Source organism: Gossypium hirsutum, chromosome D09 (genome assembly GCF_007990345.1).
Source record: "Gossypium hirsutum isolate 1008001.06 chromosome D09, Gossypium_hirsutum_v2.1, whole genome shotgun sequence".
Taxonomy (NCBI): domain Eukaryota; kingdom Viridiplantae; phylum Streptophyta; class Magnoliopsida; order Malvales; family Malvaceae; genus Gossypium; species Gossypium hirsutum.
Window position 1 is genome coordinate 14,412,184 of NC_053445.1, and position 25,807 is coordinate 14,437,990.

A 25,807-nucleotide genomic window follows, 5' to 3' on the forward strand; every position below is an offset into this window, starting at 1 on the left:
ACATATCAGGTGCTCACATATTTTTTATGGACGGCATCCTGAAAATACATCCAAGTAATATGCTTAGGCAGCGTAACCTGACCCTTGACTACCACCATTTGTAAGCCTCGTCCCTCAACATGGACACAACACCCTTAAGTTTTTGTTTCAGAGTGCAGTTCATATCCTCTAGAATACACTCAATGGTCACCATCTAGTATTCGACCATTGTAGGGGTCGTTCCATCAATACCCCTGAACAACTCTTCTCCGTTCGAACGAGTCCTCTCAATAACTGACCCATGACCACCATTACCAGATTGGGCCCCAGTAACCCTCTATAGTACCCTTAACCTAGCCTAGAAAACTACATCGTCCCCATCTTAAACATTATCAAAATCTTATTCATCCATATTCTCACCCTCAATAGTAGGTGCATTAAATATCTCATTACATTCAATATTCGATGTAGGCTCTTGCAGTGCAGACGAATAAGCTAGAGCTATCCGTGGTCCCCTTTACGATCTCTCCTATAATGAGTTTGCATACTGTAACACACAGGTTTGTGCAAGTGTACATAGTCGTTATCAAGTAATAAGTAAGTATCGAGTTATCGTCTCCACAGGGATTGTATTTTTGCTAAGTCACTTAATTTGTAAAATTATATTAACAATTTGGTAAATAAAAACACAATATAGTTGAGAAGTGATGATTAAAATATAGTAAACTAAATGCAATGACCCCTAATGCAAATTATCCTAAGTATGCAAACTATATGAATGAAATAGATTTTAGTAAAATTAGCACAATTTGTAACAATTATAACATAAATAAACTAGGAATATTACTTTAATTAACCTCGATTTATTATCAACATGCTTAATAACATTCAGAAAAACATTCCATGACAACTCGATCTTTCATGAATTTGGAAACCACATTACGTCCTTTCAGAATCCTTTACTTAGTAAATACGCATTTTACTGATAGGGTTTCTTAGCATTCGTGTGAGGTAACAGGGATGTGTCAGGTTTGAAACAATTTAATCACACAAATCTAAAAAATATACAGATAACAGAGCTTGGTCAGAGTTGTTATGCAACCTACAATTTAATCGGGTCAGGATCTAAGTTAAGCATGCACATTTCAATTATGTGTCCATTAGACGTCGTCTGGTCAGGATCGCTCAGCTAATTTGGGTGCATTTCAATCACATATGAACAAAATACAGACTTGATTTTAATTAAAAACATGATCGATTGAGGCACAAATATTATAAGCATGAATCAAATAAATATTATTTAATCAACCAATCATCCTAGCTTAAATAAAATTAAGCTAACACTGTTGTAAACAAAAACAAAGAACACATAGCAAACGTATTTATATTAAATTAAATAAAAGGAAGATTAAACCCAATTCAGAGTGGCTGTCACCCAAGACTCTGACTGATAAGGCTCCTTCGTTCCTTCGCTTTGCTGCTTTGCAGATGGCTCTCCAAGGTGGCCGAACAAAGGTTCTTTAAGAGGCTTAGTTGCTAAAATCTCTATGAAGAGATGATGCTAGGTGTAACGCCCCAGAATTTGGGCCTAGAAGTATTGGGCCTTGAGCAAGGGAGCGATCTGGAAACTGTGTACAAAAGTATGTCTGCTTTAGTGGTTAAGGGTCCTGAGAGAAGTTGGAAAAGTCCTGGGTTCAAACCTGGACTTTACCAAAAATTTTGGTTTTAAGTGGATAAAACCCTAGATGCTTGGATGTAGGCCTTTTAAAGTATTGTGTTAAAAAAAATGTCATAAGGAAGCATGTGGTCTAGTGGTTGTGGTGTCATTAAGGTTCCAAGGGAGTCTGGGTTCAATTCTTGGCTCTTGCAATTTATTTTGGTTTTTCTTTTAAAGGAACTTGAACTTTGGCCTTTAGACCTTTTAGTTAATTGAAGACAAAATGTGACACAGAAGAGCTTATGGTCTAGTGGCAAGGTGGCATGTTGTGTAACTATAAGGTCTGAGGTTCAAGTCTTAGATTTCGCAAATGGGTATTTATTTTGCTGCTTGAGCTGTGTAAGAGTTGAGGTGAAATACTCCCGAAGGAAGTTTGAACTGGTGATAGAGGGAGTTGAGGAGAAATCGGTGGAGTGATAAGGTTAGAGGTTTGAGGAGAGAATATTGGGATTCGGGGTGGTTGTTGTGGAGAGTTATATATATCCATCTCATTTGTTCCTTGTTCTGAATGGGGGGAGATCGGCGAGGCTTTCAAGGTATTCGTCGCTTTCTCCAACTTGCATTACTTCCATTCCTTACTGGTGGTGATCGAGGTTGATTGTCACATTGCCTAGGAACCAAGGGTGCGATGATCACTGATTTGCGGAATAAAATCCTATATGTTTTTCCGTTTACACATACCACGTGTGTTCATTATGAAGTCTTATGAAATCTACAATTCAGTAGAGAGTTTTCAGTTTTCTAAGGGGTTAAATTTCTTAATCTTTTCAATTCCATCTCTTTTACTTAGAATTTTATGAAATATTCCTTGGTGTTTCTTTTGATTTATTAGTATTGTTTCTATAGCCACTAACATTGAAACTTCGAACTTCATCATTTCCTTTGAAAAAAAACATTTTTCAGAATTACTGTGGTTTGTTTTTCCCCAAAATGCCACTTTTTCAATGTATGCATGCATACTTTTTTTTTTAAAAAACACAATAACCAGCCTGAGGTTTTGAACCGAACTCTGATACCACTAAATTTAACCTCTCTAACCCAACTTAGACGTTATGGCCAGATCGTGAAGACTACATTAGTCACCAAAATGACTAAGTAACCCTATGAACTTTAAAAACCCTAATTCGACTCATTTTGGAAAAACTGTGGTTGCACTTGTGTTAGTTTGGAAAATGTATATTTATTATGAAGTCTCTTCTTAAGCCTCATTGTTATTATTGATAGTGATGTTTTTAGAAAACCCGTTGTTTGTCACTTTATTTTGCAAAAAAAATTATCTTTTAATGCAACGAAAAAATCTATTCATGTCAATTTTTAGTTAGGTCTAGTAACATGAATTTTCTGGTTAACATGTATTTCCAATGTGTTAAACAGTGCATACATAAAACCCAAATCCAAAAAGAAACCACAAGCCACATTCCAAAATAAAGTCTTACAGTCCAAAAGTTGAAAAAAAAATACTTATAGCAAATTTATTTAAATTAAAAATAATTCAAAGTCCACGATATGTACGCATGTCGGGTCTGATCCTAGTCTCAATCATTACTTGAGAAGTTAAGATTAGTGGTGAGAATAAAATAGTTCAGTGTGAGTAAAAATTAATGTAAACAATCAACAATTTCATTACAGTATGGTATATGACATACTTAAATCAGGTATGAATTTGTCATGAACATGATGCAATGCAAGAAGGTTTCACCCATCCATCCGTTACACACCAAGAGTTTTCCAGAACCCCTCTGCCTAACTCCAAACAATGCGAGTCGAAGCTTGACGCGGATAAACTACCAGTACAATGTTGCAAATAAACTACCAATAAAAATACAGACATGCTGCCAATATCGTGGACAAGCCACCAATAATGCGATAAAATCACCAATCTTCTGGGTACTCTCAGTCAAGTGTACTGACAACAATAATGCAAACTTTAACTACTGCCGGTACTCCATAGAACTCCTCCGTCAACCAAATAACCCATCCCATGCAGATGGAAAATAACATACAATCAGTGAACAGTTCATGTAATCAATATTAGGCTCGGTACAGTGGCATGCTTAACATGTGTATCAATAATTAGTGTCAATTTATGCTTGGCATACTTTTCATCTATGAAAATCATTGGCATTCAATTATACTCTCAGTATATGTTTAATTTTATATTTACATTCATTCAGTCAATTAAGTAAACAGTTTCACTAATATGTAACATGCGACACAATCTAGTAATACTTAGTATGTAGTTTGGACAATGGCATTGTATGTTGAACATTACATATGCACCCCATAATAAGTGAACACAATATACATCATTTAAAAGCATGTCCCAATCAGCAAAAATCAATCTATAACATTGGCAATCAATTAGACAATCAAGTACCACAATTACACATACATACAATCCTATTAAAGGCTTAATCATTCAATCAATAATTTTAAAGTCACGTACCTTACTCGACAAATTTTAATACGCCTATTAGGCCATTCAACCATGCCCAACCAACAAGTATTTTATAACAATTTATAAAATATAATAAGAATTAAAAACTTATTACACAAAGTTAGGACCCACACCTTATTACGCACTTTGCAGCATTAAGCCATAAAAATTTATGTTTCTGGCCAAGTTAGTGTTACATCCTACTCGACAAGGAAACTTATACTGAATTGATGCGAGACAAGGGAGCGAACAAAAACCAACTTCACTGTTGATCTAGGACATTCAAATCAGCACCTAAGATTGAAATACTACTTGAAAATTAGTAACCAAAAAACAATTTAAGGACTTATAGTATTCGACCAAAGCAACAACCATTAGCAAAATTGAAACAATGCAAGATCTCGCATAGATTTGCACTTACACTACCTAGTAACTAGATCTAAGGTGTTGGATGAAAGTATTTGGATACCTCATCGATTAAGAACATTTATGTCTAATAAAAACATACGAGAAATTGAAACTTACTATTGCAAAGGGGTGGGACCTAAAAAGAAATCAACAATCCAAAATAGTGATGTTCTAAGGGGCACAACAGCACAATCAATGGCAGAAGAAAGGCTGACATGGGTGGCACAAAGAGGGATCTTAAAAGGAACAATTTTTAGGGTTGGAGCAGTGGTTTATTGGCTATAAAAATAGCAACCGAAAATTGGCACAAAATGGAGAGCAAAAGAGAAAGAAAAGATAACTTCCTAACACCACTACTGTAACTCACCTAATCTGTATCCGTCGCTGGATTAGGGTTACGGAGTATTACTGAACAAGCAAACCATTTAAACATAAATCTCATATATGAACATAAACGTATCATATAATAATCATACACATACATATCATCCTTAGATCGAGCCATCGAGGCCCTAAAAAATATATTAGAAACAAGTCGGGACCAATTTGAAATAATTTGGAATGCTTAGGGAAAGCATGCAAAATTTCCAAAACAAGGGTCACACGGTCATGTGCCTCACACGGATGAGACAAATGTCCGTGTCTCAAGTCGTGTAACAATTGAATTAGGGACACATAGCTGTGCCCCAGCCTGTGTCCTTACCAATGTAACTCTCAAAATAGCCTCACATGCCTGTGTGTCAGGCCGTGTGCTAGGTCCTGTAACTAACTGACTTGCATGCAATAGTACCTTCAGGGGACAAATGGCCGTGTTGCCGTGTCACACACAGCTGAGTCACACGCTCGTGTTTTAGGCTGTGTGGACATGAATTTACCCAAAATCAAGCCATTTCCAATACTAAACCATACACACACCTAAAGGCCTTTTGTACACATAATTAAGACATCACATCATGAACAAAACTTACATGTAATGGCCAATTCAATATTCCAAACAGAATCAACCAATATGTCATACAAGGCACCTCAATTTCAAACATCCAAACTTACCTAAACTTGCATATTTGGTCACATTTCCATATCAATTACTAGATCAATGCCTTTCAATACATGCCATAACTTTACCATATTCAATTACCTCAAAACATACCACATAAGCCATTTACAAAACATGCAACATGATATAGCATAATAACACAAACCATAAAAGCATCAAGTGACATCAACCAACATAATTTATACATACCAAAACTTCAACTAATCAACCTATACCATAACAAAACATCCTATACATGCCATTATAAACCTTGACCAAAAGTGCTCAAAACTACCAAATTGATTGTTATATACTGTGATAGATTTTCGATGAGCTTCCAACCTAATCGAGCTTTCTAATGATCTACAAGAAAAGAAAACAATTAACGTAAGTAATAATGCTTAGTAAGTTCGTATAAAGGTAACCTAACTATTGAACATATTAGAATAAACAACTAGGCATAAAATTTCAATTATATCATAAGCTAACTTTCATTTTCTATTAAATACACCTCTCATGGATACTTGGTGTAGCCTTGCATATACATGTATATATATTTTTCCTTATAAGCATTTCCTATAACCATTTCACTTAAATGTTTCTCCTAACCATAATACTTACACATTTAACATATAATCATTCTATAATTCATCTTTCGTTTCAAAGTTTCATATAAACATATCATCCTAGAATCACTTACTTTCACTAAATAATGTGAAAACTAAATAAATAGATTAATCATACATGTTATTCATTCCCGAAGCACTTATAGGATTAGTACTAAAAATGGTTCATCGTATGCTTCTTGTACTATAATAATTCAATCCAAAATCATTCATATATGTATATAAATATCTAAATTTAATCTTATAATCATTGATATAATTATACTAACATATGATCAAATAGATCATTGAACATTTAACATTTACTACTATCTTGACTATACATTAGCCTTTAAGCACATAAATAATTTTTTAAATTCCATTAACCTCTAGCCCGATGAAATAGTAACTTCACTCGGATACTCGGGTAACTACACCACACTAAGGGCATCATAGATGCATAACAAGGGCACCGAAGTGCAGATAGAGGCACAAATGTGCAAACAGGGACATGGAAGTGTATACAGGGGCACTGAAGTGCAAACAGAGGCACCGAAGTGCAAATCCCGTACAAGTGCGCATACTAACCCTATTGGCATGCCAATCGTATCCTAATCGTTTACTATGTCTAAATGGGCATTTTAACCAAACTATAACTTTCATGAATCAGAGGCACTTCCATATTTCTCAATACACATGCTGTAACAAATCATAATTATTCCATAATCATATATATATACACCATATTTCATAAATAATCAATAGTTTTTAAGTAAATCTTTTCTCACCTTATATTTAGTTATAATACTTCAATTTCCAACTCACATACTAAACATCATATATATACATTCATAAATTAGTAGTAACAATATATATATATATAGATATGCATAATTCTATACCTACGAACTTACTTGGCTAAATTACAGCAATGACTAATTATAGGGGCTATTTGGTAATTTTCTCTTCTCAATTTTCCTTTCGTTCTTGATCTAAAATAATAATTTCATTCAATCCACTATTTCAAATATAAAAAATAAATTCATTTTTATACAATTAAGTCTTTTTTGGATATTTTACAAAATTACCCCTAATATTTTACTTTTATCCAATTTAGTCTCTGAGCCTAAAACATGCAAATTAACTTTTTTTTTTAAATTCTAAGCATTGGGTATTGTGAAACTAAGCCCCAAGATTGCAACTCCAAGTCCTCGAGGTTAAAACTCCAAGCCAAATGTTGAAGTGAAGGGAACCAAGTGGCAACACCGATAAGGTTATGTTGTGACATAGAGTGCTCCCTCACCCTCCTTTTTGGGAAAATTGCTTTGCGCGTGGTGACACCAAAGCCTGTGTGTCGCGACACGGAAGCTTAAAGGGTGAAAAATTGTAGGGGCAATTTTGTGTCAAACTCAACTCAAGTCATCCCAATTTTTTAAAGGCATTTTTGTCAATGTACGGGTTAGGAAATATGATGTATTTAAGGTATCTTTATGGCACAAAAAGCTAAACATCCTTTTATTGTCATCTTTTTCATTTAGTTTTTAGATTCCTATGTTTTTCCTTTTCTAACTAGTCTTTATTTTTATTGCTTTGTTTTTTTATTTTACTACACTTTTATCTTTATTCCAAAAAGATACAAGGACCTATATAGTTGTTCTAAGTTTCCTTCAAATTATTCAATAGATTTACATGCTTTTAGTTATCAAAAGTGCATAGTAATTAATTTGTGCTATGGATTTATGAATATTCTTACTTTCCATCAATTTCATCAATGACCTCTTCAAAATTCACTAAGCATTTCTCAACTCTTACTCTTTTATGGTTATTTGATAATTCATTTGAACATGAAATTTGTTGGGCTTTGTGTTTTGATGGTGATTATGAGCTGAGCTTTATAGTGGTTGATTGATTGAAATGTTGCGTGATTAATTTTAAGGTTAGAGACTAAAATGTAAAAATTAGACTAAATTGAATAAATTCCAAAACCTAGAATTGATGACTTTAGGGGAATATTTAGATAGTTGAGACCGAGAAAACATTCTATTATGAACAAATTCAACATTCTTGATTTAGTTTAGTGAGGCCGAGAGATAAAATGGACTAAATTGTCTAATTGGGTAAAATGGTGACCGAGTGGTAAAATTGGACAAATTAGGACTATAGGAAATTTAGATTCCTAATCCAAGAATGAATTAACAACATGGATATCAATTAACCACTCTATTTCATCGAATTAATACTTTTTAAATTTTGTTCAATTTAGTCCTTTTAAGTATAGTTTGGTTTAATCAACCTTGAATCCTGGATTGTCGTAATATAACACTTAGCCATTTGCTAGCTAGACTTCCTAATTGCATGTTTGAACGTTACCGATCTCTTTTCAGCTCAATCCTTGGAATACTTTGTGTTCTGTTGTAATACACAAATATCACAACTGAATTGTCACACTAGTAGTTAAAACTGCTTTTAAATATATATTTGTGTTAAACCTATGCGTGGTGTATGACGCTGATGTGAGCAGTCAACAATACGACCTACAATTTCCTACTCAAAATGTAATTATTTGAATCAAATGTTTTGGGTAACTCAATTTAATAAATTCAGCCCTAAAATCAAGTTTTTTGATGTCGTTAAAATTTGGGTCGTTACAATATTTATGTTTCGACACCCTTCAAGTTAGTAGCTCGTTCACTCTTTATGTTCCAATACATTTGGATATGTATCAGAACCTAGTTAAACTTGCATAAAATCAATTTTAAACACTTAAAAGTACTTTTGTATAGACTCAAACATTTGGAACATTATGATACACATATATAACATGTTCTAAAACTGCTTTGAAGATGTTTGATAAAATTTGCAACATTTTTTTCAATAATAACTTAGTAAATATAATATATATAATTAATCTTAAATGTTATTGTATCAAAAGTTTAGGGCATCAAAGCTAACATTAACAAATACTAATCTTGTTATTGATAGTTCTACTGCTACTGATTCTCAATTTCATAGTGCAAGAGGTACAACAAAATTCATTAAAATTTTAACTTATTTTCAAATTTTTAATTAAGAAAACTAAAAATTATCTTTCCAATATTTGTTTAAAAGAAGCACTAAATTGATAGTGATCCATGCATCAACACTATAAACCTTTCCTTATAACAAAAATTAGAATCGACTATTTTTTAATACATTTGGTCACTAATCTAGCCTTATATCTATTTAGAATCCCACTAGGCTTCTTTTTTACCTTAAATAACCACTTGTAGCCTATAGTTATTCTGTTTGGAGTGAAGACTAAAGAGTCTAGGTATCATTCTTAAGAAGTGGGTCAAGTTCATTTTGAATAGTAGTTTGCTAATGAGTATAAAGAATAGCTTCATGAATGTTTGTTGATTAAAAATTAAGATTGGTTTTAGCTAAATAGGTCTTTGGCTTGAAGGTGCCAAGTTTACTTCTAGTAACTATTGGATGAATGTTACTAGAGGACTTTTCATTATGAATTTTAATAGGTTTGACTATTTAGAAACATGTGCATTTGATGGGTTTTAGGAACAATATGTTTTGCAGGAACACTTGCAAGTGAGGATTAGAATTAGAAGATAAGAATAGAGACTATGGTGTTTTGTGTGACAAAGGTATGGCTTGATCAAACACTGACGTCCTAGTCCTAAACTAATATTGGTTTAAAAAAACATGAATTTCAAGCAGGTTTAAAATTAATAATTTTCGAATGCACAATGTAGGTTTAGAATATTTTTTGGATTGTTTATTTTACAATTTATTCTTAGGGTTTATATATCACAGGGATCAACCATACAACATACCAAAACTTGTTAACATACATATCAAAATATTGAAAGGATAAAAATAGATTATAAATGTTGCTATATTAACAAATTTACTGCAAAAATATATAGTTTACGAGGATTCTTCATTCCATGGGTTATTAATTACGTCTAGACAGTATTAATCTTTTAAAGACATATAGCACTGTAATGTATATAAATATATATGTAGAAAAGGTACATATGCATCCTAATTTAATTTATATTTTTCCCCAAATATGATAAGAATTATAATGAAGAATGTCTTGCAGCTACGCAGTGGTAATGGGTTAGAAAGGATCAAAGCCATCCTGCAGTACATTTGTTTGCACCTGATCTGTTCACCGTACGATCTTCAGTTACTCTTTTTTGAGGAATAAACTGATGGTACCTGTTTTCAAGTGGAGTTATTCATCATAATATAATTTTCTCAGAATAAACAAAACTCAAGATTTATAACATCTTTGACGACCGTAATGTTGGTATGAATTGAGAAGATCTCCAAGATGGTTCTTGAAAACTCAATGAAATGGAGTTAATTTTCCTTCATTTTAGTTAGTATTAGAGTTTTTTCTTGTTGCTTCCATTTTATTTTAGGAGTAAAAAGTCTTGCATAGTTTAATTTTTAATTTTAGTTTGTTTACATCTCATTTGGGTATTTAGGTGAGAATTTTAGGCTAAATCGTCATTAGGCTTGTCTTACTGCTAAGAGTTAACTTAAGAGTAGTTGAACTGGAAGAGAACTCTTGAAAAAGCTTCCCAATGAGAGAGTATCCAACCTATATGGTAGCCATTCTAGCCTACACAACACATGAATGACACAAAATGCAATGTTTCATCTAATCATATGATTTAACTTCTTTTAACCCTAGTTTAGGTCCATAAAACTATCCAAAAGACAAGATTATGACGAAAGAGCTTGAGGGTGCCTCCATACTCTATTTGGAATAAGCTTTAAAGGATCTTAACGAAGAGAATCAAGGGATGTGTTGCAATGAAGATTATTTTTTCAGAGTTTTTTCTTCATCTTTCTCATTGGTTTATCTTATCATGTTCATACTCAATTTTTTATATTTATTTAGATGTGTACGTTGACCTTATCATGAACTAAATTTCTCTTTTGAGTAATTTATTCCATGTTTAAGGTTAATTGAAATGTCTATTTACATTCTTTTATATTCTTAATTGAGATTTTCGTTCTTTATTTTTATTCTTGATTTTTTAATGGACTGATCAACTATCATTTTGATAAAACCTTAAGGAATTAAAAAATTAAATTAGGTTTTAGATCTAAGAATGAATAGCCTTTATTCACATTAATCTAAAATTTGATCTTAATCAATTTAATTGGCATAGAAATATGTAGCTCAATATGCAAACTAAAATAGTTCTTTAATTTCATGATAAAAGGTTAAAAAAGAAACAATATATTAATTAGCAATCAACTTTATTAAAGTTGAATGGATAGAAATAGAATAATAAGTTTTATATTGAATGGAATTGTAATTCTAGGTTTTCTTTAATGAGTTCTTTATTCTTTTTATTTGGGTTAATATTTTCATTTGATTATTTTACTTCTATAAAACTCGGTTGATTATTAATTTGGATAGGATTAAAAGTACTAGTTGCTAACTTGAAGTAAAGTTAGTAATAGTTTTTAATGGAAATTATCATAAACTAAAGTACTTGATATGATACATATACTTTCGTATCTGAAATTTGGAATTAAGTTTTTGAGGTCATTGTCGAGGAGCCAATTATTATATTTTTGTTGACATTGGCACAATTACTTTTTATCAAGCTCAAACTTTCTTTTTGTTTTATCTTTAGGTATTCTTAGTCTCTAAATGCATAGAATCCAAAATCCTAAATCAATTTCACTTGTTTTCGAAATTGGAAGAAGCTTGTGAAGAATAAAGAACTTAATATTCATTCAAAGATAAAACTAGAGAACTAGAGAAATGAGACACAAAAGCATAAACTCCTGCTACTGAGGAAAGAAATAATAGAGTTCATGATCTTCCTCTAAATTTTGTCAAAGAGTATGTATTTCCACATTTTAAAAGGGAGTTGGTGTAACAACCCAGTTTATAGTGGTACCAAAAATAGTGGTTTCGAAACCCCATTTTTCGATGATCGAGTAAGTAAATATTATTTATTCATATTTATGACTCTATTATAGAATTATATTAAATTTTGATCGAACAATTTTGTTGATTGAATGGTTATTAGGGCACATGAACTAAATCGTAAAAAAGTAAAAGTTGATCGCTATTGAATTATATGAGTTAAATAACGTAATTATCAAATATGCAAGGGTTCATGTGGTAAATAGACCATAATGAAACATTAAGGACGGTTAGTGGTTATCTTTTATTTGTTTTATATTAAAATTAGTGATAAATAATAATTAAAGGTTTAAACATAAAATATCAACATCATCTTCTTCATTTCTTTGTTCCTAATCGAACTCACCATTGTTGAAGTATAGAAAATTAGGCCAAGCTCTTCTCCATTGCATGTAAGTGATTTTGAAACCCGTTTTTCATAAGTTTTATGTTTTTGAGATTGTTGTAGCTTAATCTAGCTAACCCTATTAAATTGTAAAATTGTTAAAGTTTATAGAAGTTACCATTGATGAAAGTTAAAGCTTTTGGTAGTGATGCGTTAGTTTATAAGTTTAGAATAGAAAAGGGGATTAAATTGTAAAGTTAAATGTTAGTTTTTTATTATAAGGACTAAAATGTAAAGTTATATTTGTTTCAGATTTAGGGACTAAATTGAATAAAATGTAAAATTTTAGAGAAATTGTGTAAAATGAAATTGAAAGGTCATATGCATGTATTTGAGTGTGATAAGTTATTTGGAATTGATAATTTGAACTTAATTATCATATAGATCAAGGACTGAATCAAGTTGAGGATAATCGAGGAAAAGGGAAAATTATTGAAAAGTGCCTACGATTCAACTCGCTAGCTACTTGTATTATATATGTTTATATGTTTAATCTAACTTTAGTTATTTGCAAAATGGTACGAAAGGTGACCTTGGACCAAATTGTACAGTTTTGCGTATGTGATTATTATAACTTATATGGAATAATGAATGAATATATATGGTTACGAAATATGTTCTGACTCTTGGAAATCTTATGGTAGAGTGAATGTTTTGAATTCTATATAAATGCTCATTTGAGCTTAGTAAACGATTAGAATACGATTGACATGACAATAAGGTTAGTTGTGCGCTTGTACGGGTTTACACTTTTGTGGATATGTTTTCACTTATGTGCTGTTATTTGCACTACAGTACCTCTGTATAGCACTACAGTGCCTTCTGGCGTTGTGTAGGTACCTGAGTATCTGAGTATGTATTTGCTATAGTTCATATGCTATTTGAATTTGAGTATAGATTATAAATGATATAATGGAATGTGTTGAATCAATACGAATAGATTAGATTGAATATCATGTGAAATGTTGAATTATCCTGTGGTTCGGTATTATGACAAACTCACTTGTCTCTTGTGAGTTGTTATGTCAGGTTATTAACATTATGTTAATTGTTTCATTGCATATTTCGATTCGAGGCAAGTTTGCGTATATTCTAACCTGTAAACTTAATAAGCTTACTTAAAGCTTACTCTGTTTTATTTTTTTGTTTTCTGTCGTTGGAATTTTGCGAAACATGTCCATTGGATCATCCCCTGATCTCACACTATCCAGCTTCTATCTCGGTAGACTTCCGATCATTCTTTGTTAGTTAAGGAGAATGGTTTATATATGTATTATTACTTTGAATGTTTTGATGATGTGCATATAGAACTTGCAATATAAATGTGTTTACTTGTAGGTTCATGGAATTGAACCAATAATGAAGTTGGTTTTGGATGACTTAATATGATATTTAATGTATGTATAATGGCATTGTGGTAGGCTATATTTGTGACAAATGAATGGCAAAATGTTGGAATGTTGCTAAGGTTGCAGCATCCTCTAGCTAGGGTCCAATGACCGAATCGGGTGAGGGATGTTATAGTTGGATAAGCAGTTCAAGAGATTTCTAAAGCTATTTAAGAAACTCTTTATTAATATTCCTTTTGCTAAGAACTTGAGTAATGCCCCATTATATAAATTTGATTAGTTTTTTATAAAAAGAAGGTTATGTGATTAATAAGACCATAGCCCTTACTAAGAAGTGTAGTGCAATTATTTATAGAAAGCTTCTACTAAGTTGAAGGATTCAATGAGTTTTATCATAACTTATGTCATCGCTTATCAAACTTTTAGCAAGACACTTTGTGATTTGGGAGTTAGTACCAACTTGGTGCCATTTTTTTTTCTTATAATATGCATGTCACATTTAGGGAACACTAGGCATATTTTGGTTACTTTTCAATTTGCGAATAGAACTTTAAGTTTTTAAAGAGGTATTGTTAAAGATATGTTAGTGAAAGTGGATAGACTTATATTTCCATCGAATTTCATAGTTCTAGACTTGAAGGAAGATGAAGATGTTCTACTAATTACTGGTCATTCATTCTTTGCAATTGGAAGTGCATTCATGGATATTCAAGCATATTGATTATAATGTGAAATGTTTTTTAGTTAGTGTAATAGATAGAGCTATTTGTGATTATTTTAAGGATGTTTACTCCAATGATACTTTGGAAGCTACTTAGGTTTCTAAAGTTGGAATAATAGATTATGAGTTTAAGGAATTTATGATTACTTTAGGCTAAATTCCAAAGGGTGTGAGACTCACACGAAATTTTGAATATTTGGAATTATGTTTAGATCTTTGAAGAATATAAAGCCCACAATTGAAAAGCCATAAGTTTTGTATCTCAAGCACTTGCTGTCACACCTGGTTTACCTTGAAACCAAAAAATTTGGAACAATCGGGGGTTAAATTGAAAAAAAAAACCTAAGTTGGCAACTTCTATTGGGAAATCATGAAAAGTTAGTAATTGAAATTGGACAAGATTAAGATCCAATTCTGGCTCAGCTAGACTAGAAACAGCAATTTCCTTAGTGGGAAACAAAATGATTATGGATGAATGGTTGCTATACAGTGGAAGGCCGTGCTTGAAGGGTTATGAATAGATAGGAAATAACTTCCTGGGGAAGATTCAACTCCATTCTGTTTCATTTTCCTCTATTCTTCATTTTCTTCCTCAAGTTACTTTAAAGAAGAGATATTTATAGAAGGATCTGGATGGAGTAGAAATCAGTGAGTTTGAGGTAGAAAAGTATAAAATCAAGTAATCTAGAGAATGAAAGCTCTGGTATTCAGAAAAGGCTAAGCTGAGAAGGGAAAGAAACATCAAGTGAGTTTCTATATCCAAAACCAAAATTTTCTAAGTAAGTTGTAGAATTGCATGGGTCTATGAGTATCCACCATTTTAGTTCAGTATGCATGATCCCATGATACTTTATTCAGAAAACATTTGTATTACATATGGAATTAAGAAAGGGGATAAATGATGGGTAGACAAATTTAAGAATAAGAAAAGGGGGGTTGATTTTGTTAGATACTGTCATATGGTGTTGTTAGGTGCACCCTTGATGTGCGAAGCTCCGGGCCCTGCAGAGGGGACACTACAGTTTTCGAGCATCAAGGTTAGGATGGTGAATAGAGGAATGGATGGAAGACAATGGGAAAACTAAGTAAGAAAGATTATGGCTAGGTCATGGGTCTAATCGGAGGCTATTTGCCTAACATAAGTAAGACCATAGTTGAAAGATGATATTACATCATGATAAAGATAAGTAAAACCATAGTTAAAAGATGTTATGGCATTATGATAAAAATGAGTAAGACCATAGCTGAAAGAAGCTATGACATTAGGTGCAAGTACGCCAGAATGGCTAAATAGGACTAAGACCATAACTGAAAGACATTATGACATCCTTTTACATTCTACTAAGATGGAAAACACGGGTTTATATTGTATAAGACCATAGTTGAAAGACGTTAGGGCATCATAGATAGTCCGTCGGGATACTAAACACGAGATAGTCCATCGGGACAATAAACATGAGGATCCCGAGGTGTAAGACCATAGTTAGACTATAACAACCAATGGAGTCTGTCAGGATATTAAACAATAGGGATACCATGTAAGACCTCGGCTCGACAATGACAGCATAGAGAGTTTGTCGGGACAATAAAGACGGGTGAAAAATCAAGACAGTAATTATGGGGAATCCCATGACTAACAAAAAAGGGTTGGAAGAAAGGGTAAGTAATGTCAAACGATAGTGAGCCAACAGACTATTGGGAAATCAGCTGAATAAGGAAAAGGAAGTAAAAATGGAAATAGTCTGTTAAGTTATTAATCATAAAAGCCATAAAGGTATAAGGAGGGTAACCTGACGGGAATTAGATGTGTGAATTGTTGCACCAGTAGTGCTTGGTGTATAATTAAGCTGAAGAGAGAGTAAATAGAGGATCACAATAAGGATCCGCCATTAAGAATCGTTGAAAGATGCTTAGTGAAATTGCTAGGTTAGAGTCAAGATTGTGAGCACCCCGACAAAAAGGGATTTTGAATAAGAGGGGTCGACTAGAGACCCGGGATAGGAAACTACTATGAGAGATGACACTAGTGACAGGTATTTTTGTCAAGACTATTCCTCTTTAAGAGGAAACTATTAATGAAGTGTTAGCCAAAAGACTAGTTATGTGGGGATGCAGTATGAAAGAGAAATCGTGAACCCAAATGGTCACACCATGACAATAGGTTGAGTACTGAAGGTCATAATGACTCGTAACAGGAGGGCATGCTACGTTTTAGAATAAAATAGCTAAAGCAGATTACAAAAAAGTAGTCTGACCACTAATTCAACTAAGTAGACTTTGGTTTGTCAGAGTGACAGGGGACTGCAATAAGTTATCCCGACATTTGGGATGCCAGTAAGTCCTTCAGGATTAAGGTAAGAGGAGGATCTGCCCTGGACAAAATAGAATTGAAATGGTCGTCCAGGGGGAATATTTTAGGATCAGTAGAAGGGTAGGTCAAAAAACTACCTTGTAGGAATACGGTGAAAGGAAGAATCCACAATAAGAATAAAAAGGAAGAAAGAACGTAAAGTAAATGAAGGGATAGAGTCCGCAAAGATGACGAGACAATCAGAGGAACTGTTAAGGCTGATCGATGGTTGATAGAATGGCCCAAAGGTAATTACTTAACGACCTATCTGCCAATAGATAGGATCGGGAATAAGATAAAGTCCGCTATGACGGGTTTAAGGGAAATTACCCAGGATAACCAGGGATTTTATCATATCTAGTTTTGTTTATTTAAACCTTTGCTGGATGGGGATTAATTACGTGCAAACTAGAGACTCACTAAGTTCATTCGAACCTACAAAAGTTGGATTTGTGGTTGCAGGATTGTCGAACTAAGGAACTCGATCAGAGAATGAGCCAAACCGTGATAAGTCATGGGGCATAAAAGGAAAGTGTCATGCACATAGGATAGGGGTTACCTTTTGGAACTTTGCCAAGTGGGCGAATATATTGTAAATATTTAAACCCCTTAAAGTCCAAAGTTCGAACGGTGAACCTTATTTTTAAAATAGTGTCACTATTGAAAAATTTATAAATGGGTAATACAATATGTTTGTAACTTAGGGAGATCTTAATATGAACGATAACCCGGTTCTATTGTGACGCCACACCCGGATCCGGTCATTGGGCCAGGTAGGGGTGTTACACTTGCCTTTCATTTGAAGTATGTTTTTTTATGTAGTGATTGTAATTTACCAGTCATTATTTAGTCTTATGATTTTTCATCTCAAGCAATTTCCTTTCATTTAATCATGCAATTTCAGCTTTTTTAATCCTAGTTTAGGTCCATATAAATATTTCAAATTTAGGATTACAATAGAAGAACTTAAAAAGTTCCTCCTAAGCTTATTTGGAACAAGATTTAAAGGATTTTAGCGAAGAGAACCAAAAGAGTAGTTAAATTGAATATTGCTTTCGCAAAGCTTTTCTTCATCTTTTCCTACTTCTTTTTTTTTTATATTATCATATTCAAATTCAAATTCAAATATTGTATTCATTTAAAGATGCTCCATCACATTATCAAAAACTAAATTATTTTTTCTAGGATTGTAATGGATATCATATTTGGTTAAACTGAAATTTGTAATTTAACAAAACCTAAATGAATTAGAAAATAAATTTAGGATTTAGGTCTAGAATCAATAGCTTTGAATCTAATTAATCTAGGATAATTAGGTAAATTTGATTCATAAAGAGGAAAAATATATACATAATTACCTTATGTAGTCATAATTGGAGTTTGATCTTAATCAATTTAATCTAATTCATTTACTTAGGAATATAGCTCAGGGGTAAATTGAATTAACTATTTAATTGCTAGATAAAGAATCAAAGAAACAAGAATACCTTAAGGTGGATTAAATGGAAATAGAACAATTAGTTCTATATAAGATGAAATTATAATTCTAGGCTTTCCCTATTGAGTATGGTATTCTTTTATTAAATGTACTAGCTGGGTTGGCAATAAAATTAATAAGCTCTCCATGAAAATTATGAGAATCTATACTTACTAGTAGTATTTGACAACCATTTCTTTGCTTTTAAATTGCTTGGTCTTACATGGAAATTTCTCTTAGCGTATTTTTGAGAGTTTGTTTTTGGTTGTGGTTTTCATAATCGATTGTAGCTGACTCTATCCGGTTTATTCGGATCAATTTTGACTGCTTGTATTAACCTACTAGTTTTGTCGGTTTTTACTATTAATCAGCTGATTATCAGAATCTCATAACCAAATTGATCAAACAGACCAGATCAGACCAAAGCTTTTGAAATAAAAAATTAATAATTATATTTTTAATTTATTTTATATTTTTTAATTAAATTTAGTCATTAAAATTTCAAAATAAGTTAAATCATTTTTTAAATTGAAATGTTAGCATAGCTATGTGCAGCCCGTGTGTGTTTCATGTTAACATGCCACTATTTGTCATATATGTTACGTCAACAAATTATTTAAAAATTATAAAAATTAAAAATAATTAAAAAGTTCATAAATTTTTTTTAAAAAAAAACATGAACTACTCCTAGATTACAATATGGGTTATCATGTATAAAAATTTAACATTTTAGTTAACATTTTTTGTTAAAAAAAAAGAGCAATTCAACTCTTTTTAAAGGGCAAGCTACACAATTGGTCACCCAACTTTTATAAATTTTCACTTTGGGTGACGAAAAAATTGCAAATTGAGTACTGTTACTAACAACTGTTTTCATTTTTATCACCTAACTTTAATAAGTTTTAATTTTAGTCACCCACTGTTAATTTAATGTTATTGTATACTCATTTTAATCACCTAACTTTAATAAATTCTTATTTTGATTACTTATTTTATCTTTTTTTAATTATTTTATCTTTGTAGAATTAATTTTAATTTTTTAGTAAAAGAAATTTTTTAGGGAATTGTTTGTGTTTTTATAAAAAAAATTGAATTTTTATAGAAAAAAAACATTTTATCTTTTAATTTCTTTTACTTTTTCCCTTTTTAATAGTAAAGGAAAAAACATAGGATTTTGCATGAAATTATTTGGGTTATTATAGGGGAAAAACAACTTATCTTTTTTATTTTTTTTTCCTTTTTCTACGACTAATTTTAGTTTTTCCTAATAAAAGGGAACCTTGAGGTTTTACAAAAAATTATTTAGGTTTTTATAGGGAAGAGCCATTTTATCTTTTTAATTTCTTTTATTTTTGAAATTTGTTAGAATTATTTTTAGTTTTTTTCAGTAAAAAGGAAAAAAAACAATAAAAAACCCAGTTTCTTCCCAGAAAATTTGGGTTTTTATAGTGAATTGAGTTGTAGGGGAAAACTTGGGTTTCAACTCCACTGTTGAATAACTTAATTTCCTATAAAAACTTAGGTTTTCTTTTGAAAAAATAAAATTAACTTTTAAAAAGTAAATGAATGACCAAAATGAAAACTTAATAAAGTTAGGTGACTAAAATGAGTATACATCCACATTGAATTAACATGAGTGACTAAAATGAAAACTTATTAAAGTTAAGTGATTAAAATTAAAACTGTTGTTAATGGCATTGCCCAATTCGTATTTTTTTGTTTGGTGCCAACAATGAAAAATTATGAAAATTAGGTGACCAACTATATAGTTTACCCCTTTTAAAAGGTTGAAGGTTGAATTAAGCTAAAGAAAAAAAAAGAGTAAAAGCCAAATGACAAATTATATAAACATTAAGGGTTAAATTTATTATTATACCTAAAAAATTTTATATATATTTTGCAAAAGTAATGGATCCCTTTATTTTTTGAAATGAACATTTTGGTTTAACATGCATGAGACAAATGGATCCTTTTAAAAAATGGATCCATTTGTTTTTCTTTTTGTTTTTATAATTAAAAGTGGGGAATGGGATCATGCTGGTAGAGATAGCAATGAAGCAGGTAAGGATGAATATTACTAAATTCATCATTGCACGCTCTGCTTCACCACTCACCCCGTTTTATTATAGATGCATAATCTTGAAATTTACTACCATCTCTATGGATGTTGGATACATCCATCCTTAACCCCACCCATTCTACTTCAATTTAATTTTTTCTACTTTTCTTTAATTTTTTAATATTTTTAAACTCAAGTAAATATTTAAACGCAACTCTTCAAAAAAAATTAAGCATAAAATATATGGTTTTTTTTTCTATATTCTGTTATTAAATTTTTACCCTTTTAATAGCTTATATATATAAAGATAAAATGATAATTTTATTTGGTGGAGCGGGTCAGGGTGAAGCAAGCAATTATCATAATTGCTTCATATCCATTACCTAAAAGAAAAATCTACCCCGCCCTGCATGCATCAATTTTTCAAAAAAAAAATCCGTTCCATTTCGCCCTGCATGCATCAATTTTTCAAAAAAAAAACTGTTCCATTTGGAACGGATTGATTTAGAATTCATCGTATGGTTAGGAATTTACCATCCCTACCTACCGGTGAATAAAGAATATTATCCCTAAATTAAACAAAATGGGTCAACTTATTTCAACCCGGTTGTTTTGGATACTCATACATGATCGATTAGTTGGTGGTCCATGTATGACCGGTTTGTTTAATTATAGGGTATTATCCTGGTAAAGTCCCAAAGTGGGAATGGGGATTGAATGTAGATGAATGGTACTTGAAGAAGAGGGAAAGCTTACCCCGTATGAGTTGAGGATTGTTGCTGAGCATGATTAGCTTGTGATGGAATCATAGTATATTCATTACCCATTTCTATGCTACAATCTCCTAACCCTTGAGCTGATTGAAAACAATGCTCTAACTCTAGCTGAAAACACCATGAAGGACCAAAATAGTTATTATTCCACACATTGATTGAATTGGATCCGAGCGAGTGTAAGAAAAAAGAAAAAAAACCTGAGACTTAAGCTGCTTGTTTTCAACTTCCAGTTCACGTTCCTAAAAGTTCATACGAAAACATGAATGTTAAACCCAAGATGAGTAGGTTTCAACATGTTGGGCTAATGGGGTTGCTTTTACCTTTTTGCTCAACTCTTCCATTCGTTCCAACAACAATTGCGTCTGCATTTATATTCAAGAAATTCAAGTTTCAGTGTTATGGCAACTGCAAATAGGAATGTAAGAGAGCTTCATAAATACAGTTTTGTGAGGTTTTTCCCAACTCCAAGGATTTATATATATAGAAGTAATTGAACTTGGTAATTTATATCTATTTTGTATCTATTTCATCTTTTTTGAATCTAAGTTATATATAAAATTAAAAATCATAAGTCAATTTGGTATTTTTTTAGGAATCTAACTAATATTATTAAAGTACGTTTGCACTGACAACCAATAGCACGTTAAGATGTAATCTTAACACGTGACAAAAAAATAATTTTTTACAAATTTTAAATATTTTATTTTTCATTCATGCCACGAGCCAAAATGTGAGATTGCCACATGCTGAATTTGAGAAATGTTAGAAATGAAAAATAGTCATCAAGTTACCTTCTTCTGTCTAGCTTGTGAGAGAGCCCTGTCAAGCTGTTTCTCGATCTTATAGAGCTCTTTCACGGTAAGTGACTCAAGCTCTTCTCCAAGAAGATGCCTTTAAGTATATACAATATATATCAGCCGATAATCAATGAGCATTTAGATATAATTATTACTATAGATATGTAAGTAATGTGAAAACCAATGCATTAATTCGTCCAAATTACCTTTGCGAACGCTGGAGAGATTCATATTTTGCCTTTAACCTCAATACCTCTTGATACAATGTCTGTAATGTTGAACAAGAAATATATATATATATTAAGAAAAATGCCGTACAAAGTACATAGATTACTCACGGTAGGTCTCTTCAATTTTTTTTTCAAAACATAATTTGGGTCCAACATTATGTCCAACCACGTGGATAAAGTTTAACGTATATGATTTTTTTCCTACGATAATACACATTAAATTCTTAAGAAGTGAATTTTGAGTGTAACGATAAGATACGTTACATTCTTAAAAAGAGAATATATTTTCGAATTTTGAAGACAATATTATTAAAAGGAATAGTAATAAACCCCAAATATAAATTATAAAACCGATATAAAAGATAAAAAAATATGGAAATGAAAAAGAAAAGATGAAAATGTAAAAGAAATTAACCTGCGTTTCGTCCAGAGGAATATCGACTGGGGAGCTGTATCGATGCTGCCAGTATTTTTCCAGGGTTGTTGGCACACTTCTAAAGAAAGAACCAGGAAGAGAAAAAAAAAGGTTAATAATTGGGATTTAATTAGTAGATATATTATAATATAGGAATAAAAGAGAAATATTGCATGTATAAATGGTTTAATTACGATGTATAGTAAAAGTTTACTAATTAGAGTAAATTGTAGCATCTGAAACAAGTAAACATTGATAAAAGGATTCGGTTGCCTTTGGTTTGTGGAATATAATACTTGAGAATGAGATTATGGTATTTAGATTTTAATATTTCATCTATTTTGTAGTCTCACATTACGACCATTTAATAATATAAAGTGTAATATCATTACGACCCAATCCTTAAATAATCTTAGATTACGGGTGTAATATTAAACTGTAGACTAATTTGTCCTTTTCTTTACTATTCTAATAAATTTAGGTTTTCTTTCTTAAATAAAATTTAAAACCATTTAAAAAAAATATATTTTTAATAGTAAACAGGTGGATATCATATATTACAACTATAATAATTATATTTTATTTAATAATTTATTTATTAATATATTAATTATGATTATAACTATAATTATAGTTAGTGTTGCAATCATTTTTTTAATTATTATAATTATCACTTATAAATTTATTTCATCACAATATATTTACTTATTAATATATAAATTGTAATAAGAAGTAAGAATCGTAATAATTTATCATAACTTTATGGAAATTAAGATTAAAAAATATTAAAGGAACTAGTTTTAAAAAAATTAAATTTTACATCAAGGATAATTGAGTAAAATATACTTCTAAGTAATCTTTCATTCCGTCAATCAAACACCTGGATCTTAAATTCTAGCAAAATGAACCAAGCAAAGTAATTCTATTACATTGGGATCTAAAATTTTATTACCAAACATAGTCTAGAATTTTATGAACCATACACTACTTTAATTGCCTTTCTTTTATACCATTGGGATCTAAAAAAAATTAGGTTTACCATAAAAATTGTTTATTTGCTAAGATTTCATATATGCTTGGTTTTCAGAAATTAGTTTTGGACTCTTTTTTTTTTCAAGTATACATATAGTTATCGAAAGATATAAAACACTCGAAAAAATTTAAATATTTTTGAATTAGAAAGATTTGACGAATATAATATTTTAAAATTACTTGGAAAATAAATTATAATGTTAAAAGTTAAATTTTCTAAATGAATTGAAAATAATTAATTTACATAGAAAGTAAGTTTAATATCAGGACATAATTTGTTGAAAGTATGTTTGATAAAATATGGCAAACGAAAATTTTTAATAATTTTAAATTTTTCTTCAATATGCCTATAGCTCAAATTTTAAGCTAGCTTTTAAATGAAATACTTTAAATAGAAAAAAGGGTTAGCAAATAAACGCTATTTAATGAATTTAATATTTTTTATACGGTTTAATTTTTAAATCAAAAGAAAAAAACACATTCAATCATAATAAATTTAATCAGTTAAACTTATATTTTTATAAATTTTTTATTAAAATAGAAAATTTAGATTTTTTTTTAGTTTCTTTTTTCTGTGTACCTATACCTCAACTTTGAAGCTAGTTAAATGAAATGTTTCTTAATGGAAAAGGTCTTAAATTTTAAACGTTATTTAACAAATTTAATCTTTTTACTAGAAATAGTATTTGATTATTTTAACACTATATTTTCTTATATCTATGTATTTTTCCTTTTTAATTTTTACGAACACGAAAATTACTTAAAAGTCGAAATAAATAATTTTCAGAGAAGTATCGAAGCAAAAATTGAATATATAATTTTTTTTTTCTGATACAAGCACATCGTTGAACAGAAATAAGAGGTTGAAAGGTCAATGCACTGACACTTATGATTACTTTAATTATTAGCAGGAAATCAGGAGAGAAATGCTCTATCTTTATGAATGAAAAAAAAAAACCCATGGGAACCCAGAAAAAGCTAACTGTGAACTCAAAGGAGACAATGGAAGTTTAGCTTAGAGAAGGAAAAGTGATAGAAGATCCAAACAAAGAAAAGAGGGAAGAAGAACCCGAAGCCTAACGTATGGACAAGGGAAAAATGGAGGAATTTCATATATTTAGGCTTTGTTCGACCATTTGGACGACATAGATGAAAGGAAAGAAAGGAAGACAAGTGAAAAAGTGCAAAGAAATGCATGTCGAGAAACTATTGGTTCTCACAGAAAATATCCTCGATCATTGGAAGCCAACAGCACCCTGTCCCCCCTGCCAACCCCACTACGTCCTTGGCGTCCTCTTTCTCTCTCTTCTTGTTTAGGTTTTGGTATTGAAATCAAAACCTAGGCAGTTTTAAGTTTTGGTAATTGGAAGTTGTAGGAATGGATGATGATGATGTACTGATCTTACTGCAACAACAGTAGTTGCACTCGAGTTTTGGGGGTTTGATGATCACAATTATTATGCAACAATAAATCAAGAGAGAGAGAGATCGAATCTTACATATTACTGGCAAATTCAGAGAGCTTGCCTCGACTGGAAAAGATGATGAGAGCAACCTCAGCATCGCAAAGCACCGACAACTCGTAGGACTTCTTAAGTAAACCGTTCCTTCTCTTGGAGAAGGTTACTTGGCGATTGATTTTGTTCTCTATTCTCTCCAGCACCACTTTTCCTCTCCCCATCTTTCTGCCCAATAAAGCTACCCAACGTAAGTTAATAAATAACGGCTGCTGTCAAACAACTCCCTTTCCTTTCCTTTCTTTCTTTGGTGTTAGGATTTTGTATTTATTGCACTCTCAATTACAATTTTCAAATCGTTCTCAATCCTAATAATAATAAATAATAATAATAATAAACAACGGACTCAACCTTAACTCACAAGGATGAACCTAAATGCAGAAGTAGTTAAAAGTTTTATTAAATAGAGTTCAAATTATATTACTTTTACTCCTCCTTAATATTGTATTAAAAAAAACCTTCATTCACAATCGTTGTTGTACTAAGTGGAATGGTCTAGATTTTTTTTAACTTGTGATTAAAAAAAAAACTATTTTCTAAAGGTACATATATTGCATGTGA

The 25,807-nt window shown here is 31.2% G+C and overlaps 1 protein-coding gene across 2 annotated transcripts; it reads right to left on the reverse strand.

The window, feature by feature from the left end:
* Window positions 1–10,055: 10,055 nt before the first annotated feature.
* On the reverse strand, window positions 10,056–25,543 carry LOC121221192 (MADS-box transcription factor 6). 2 transcript variants are annotated; one of them, XM_041101830.1, is made up of 8 exons: window positions 25,229–25,543; window positions 22,698–22,773; window positions 22,259–22,320; window positions 22,047–22,146; window positions 21,576–21,617; window positions 21,453–21,494; window positions 21,236–21,363; window positions 10,056–10,400 (listed from the first exon to the last, which is right to left on the reverse strand). In XM_041101830.1, exons 1-8 carry the CDS (start codon window positions 25,408–25,410, stop codon window positions 10,310–10,312), a joined length of 723 nt encoding a protein of 240 aa, XP_040957764.1. In that variant the 5' UTR covers window positions 25,411–25,543; the 3' UTR covers window positions 10,056–10,309. The 2 variants fall into 2 exon arrangements, with proteins under 2 accessions (XP_040957764.1, XP_040957763.1); XM_041101829.1 differs by having other exon boundaries at window positions 22,698–22,776; window positions 25,229–25,532.
* Window positions 25,544–25,807: the final 264 nt, after the last annotated feature.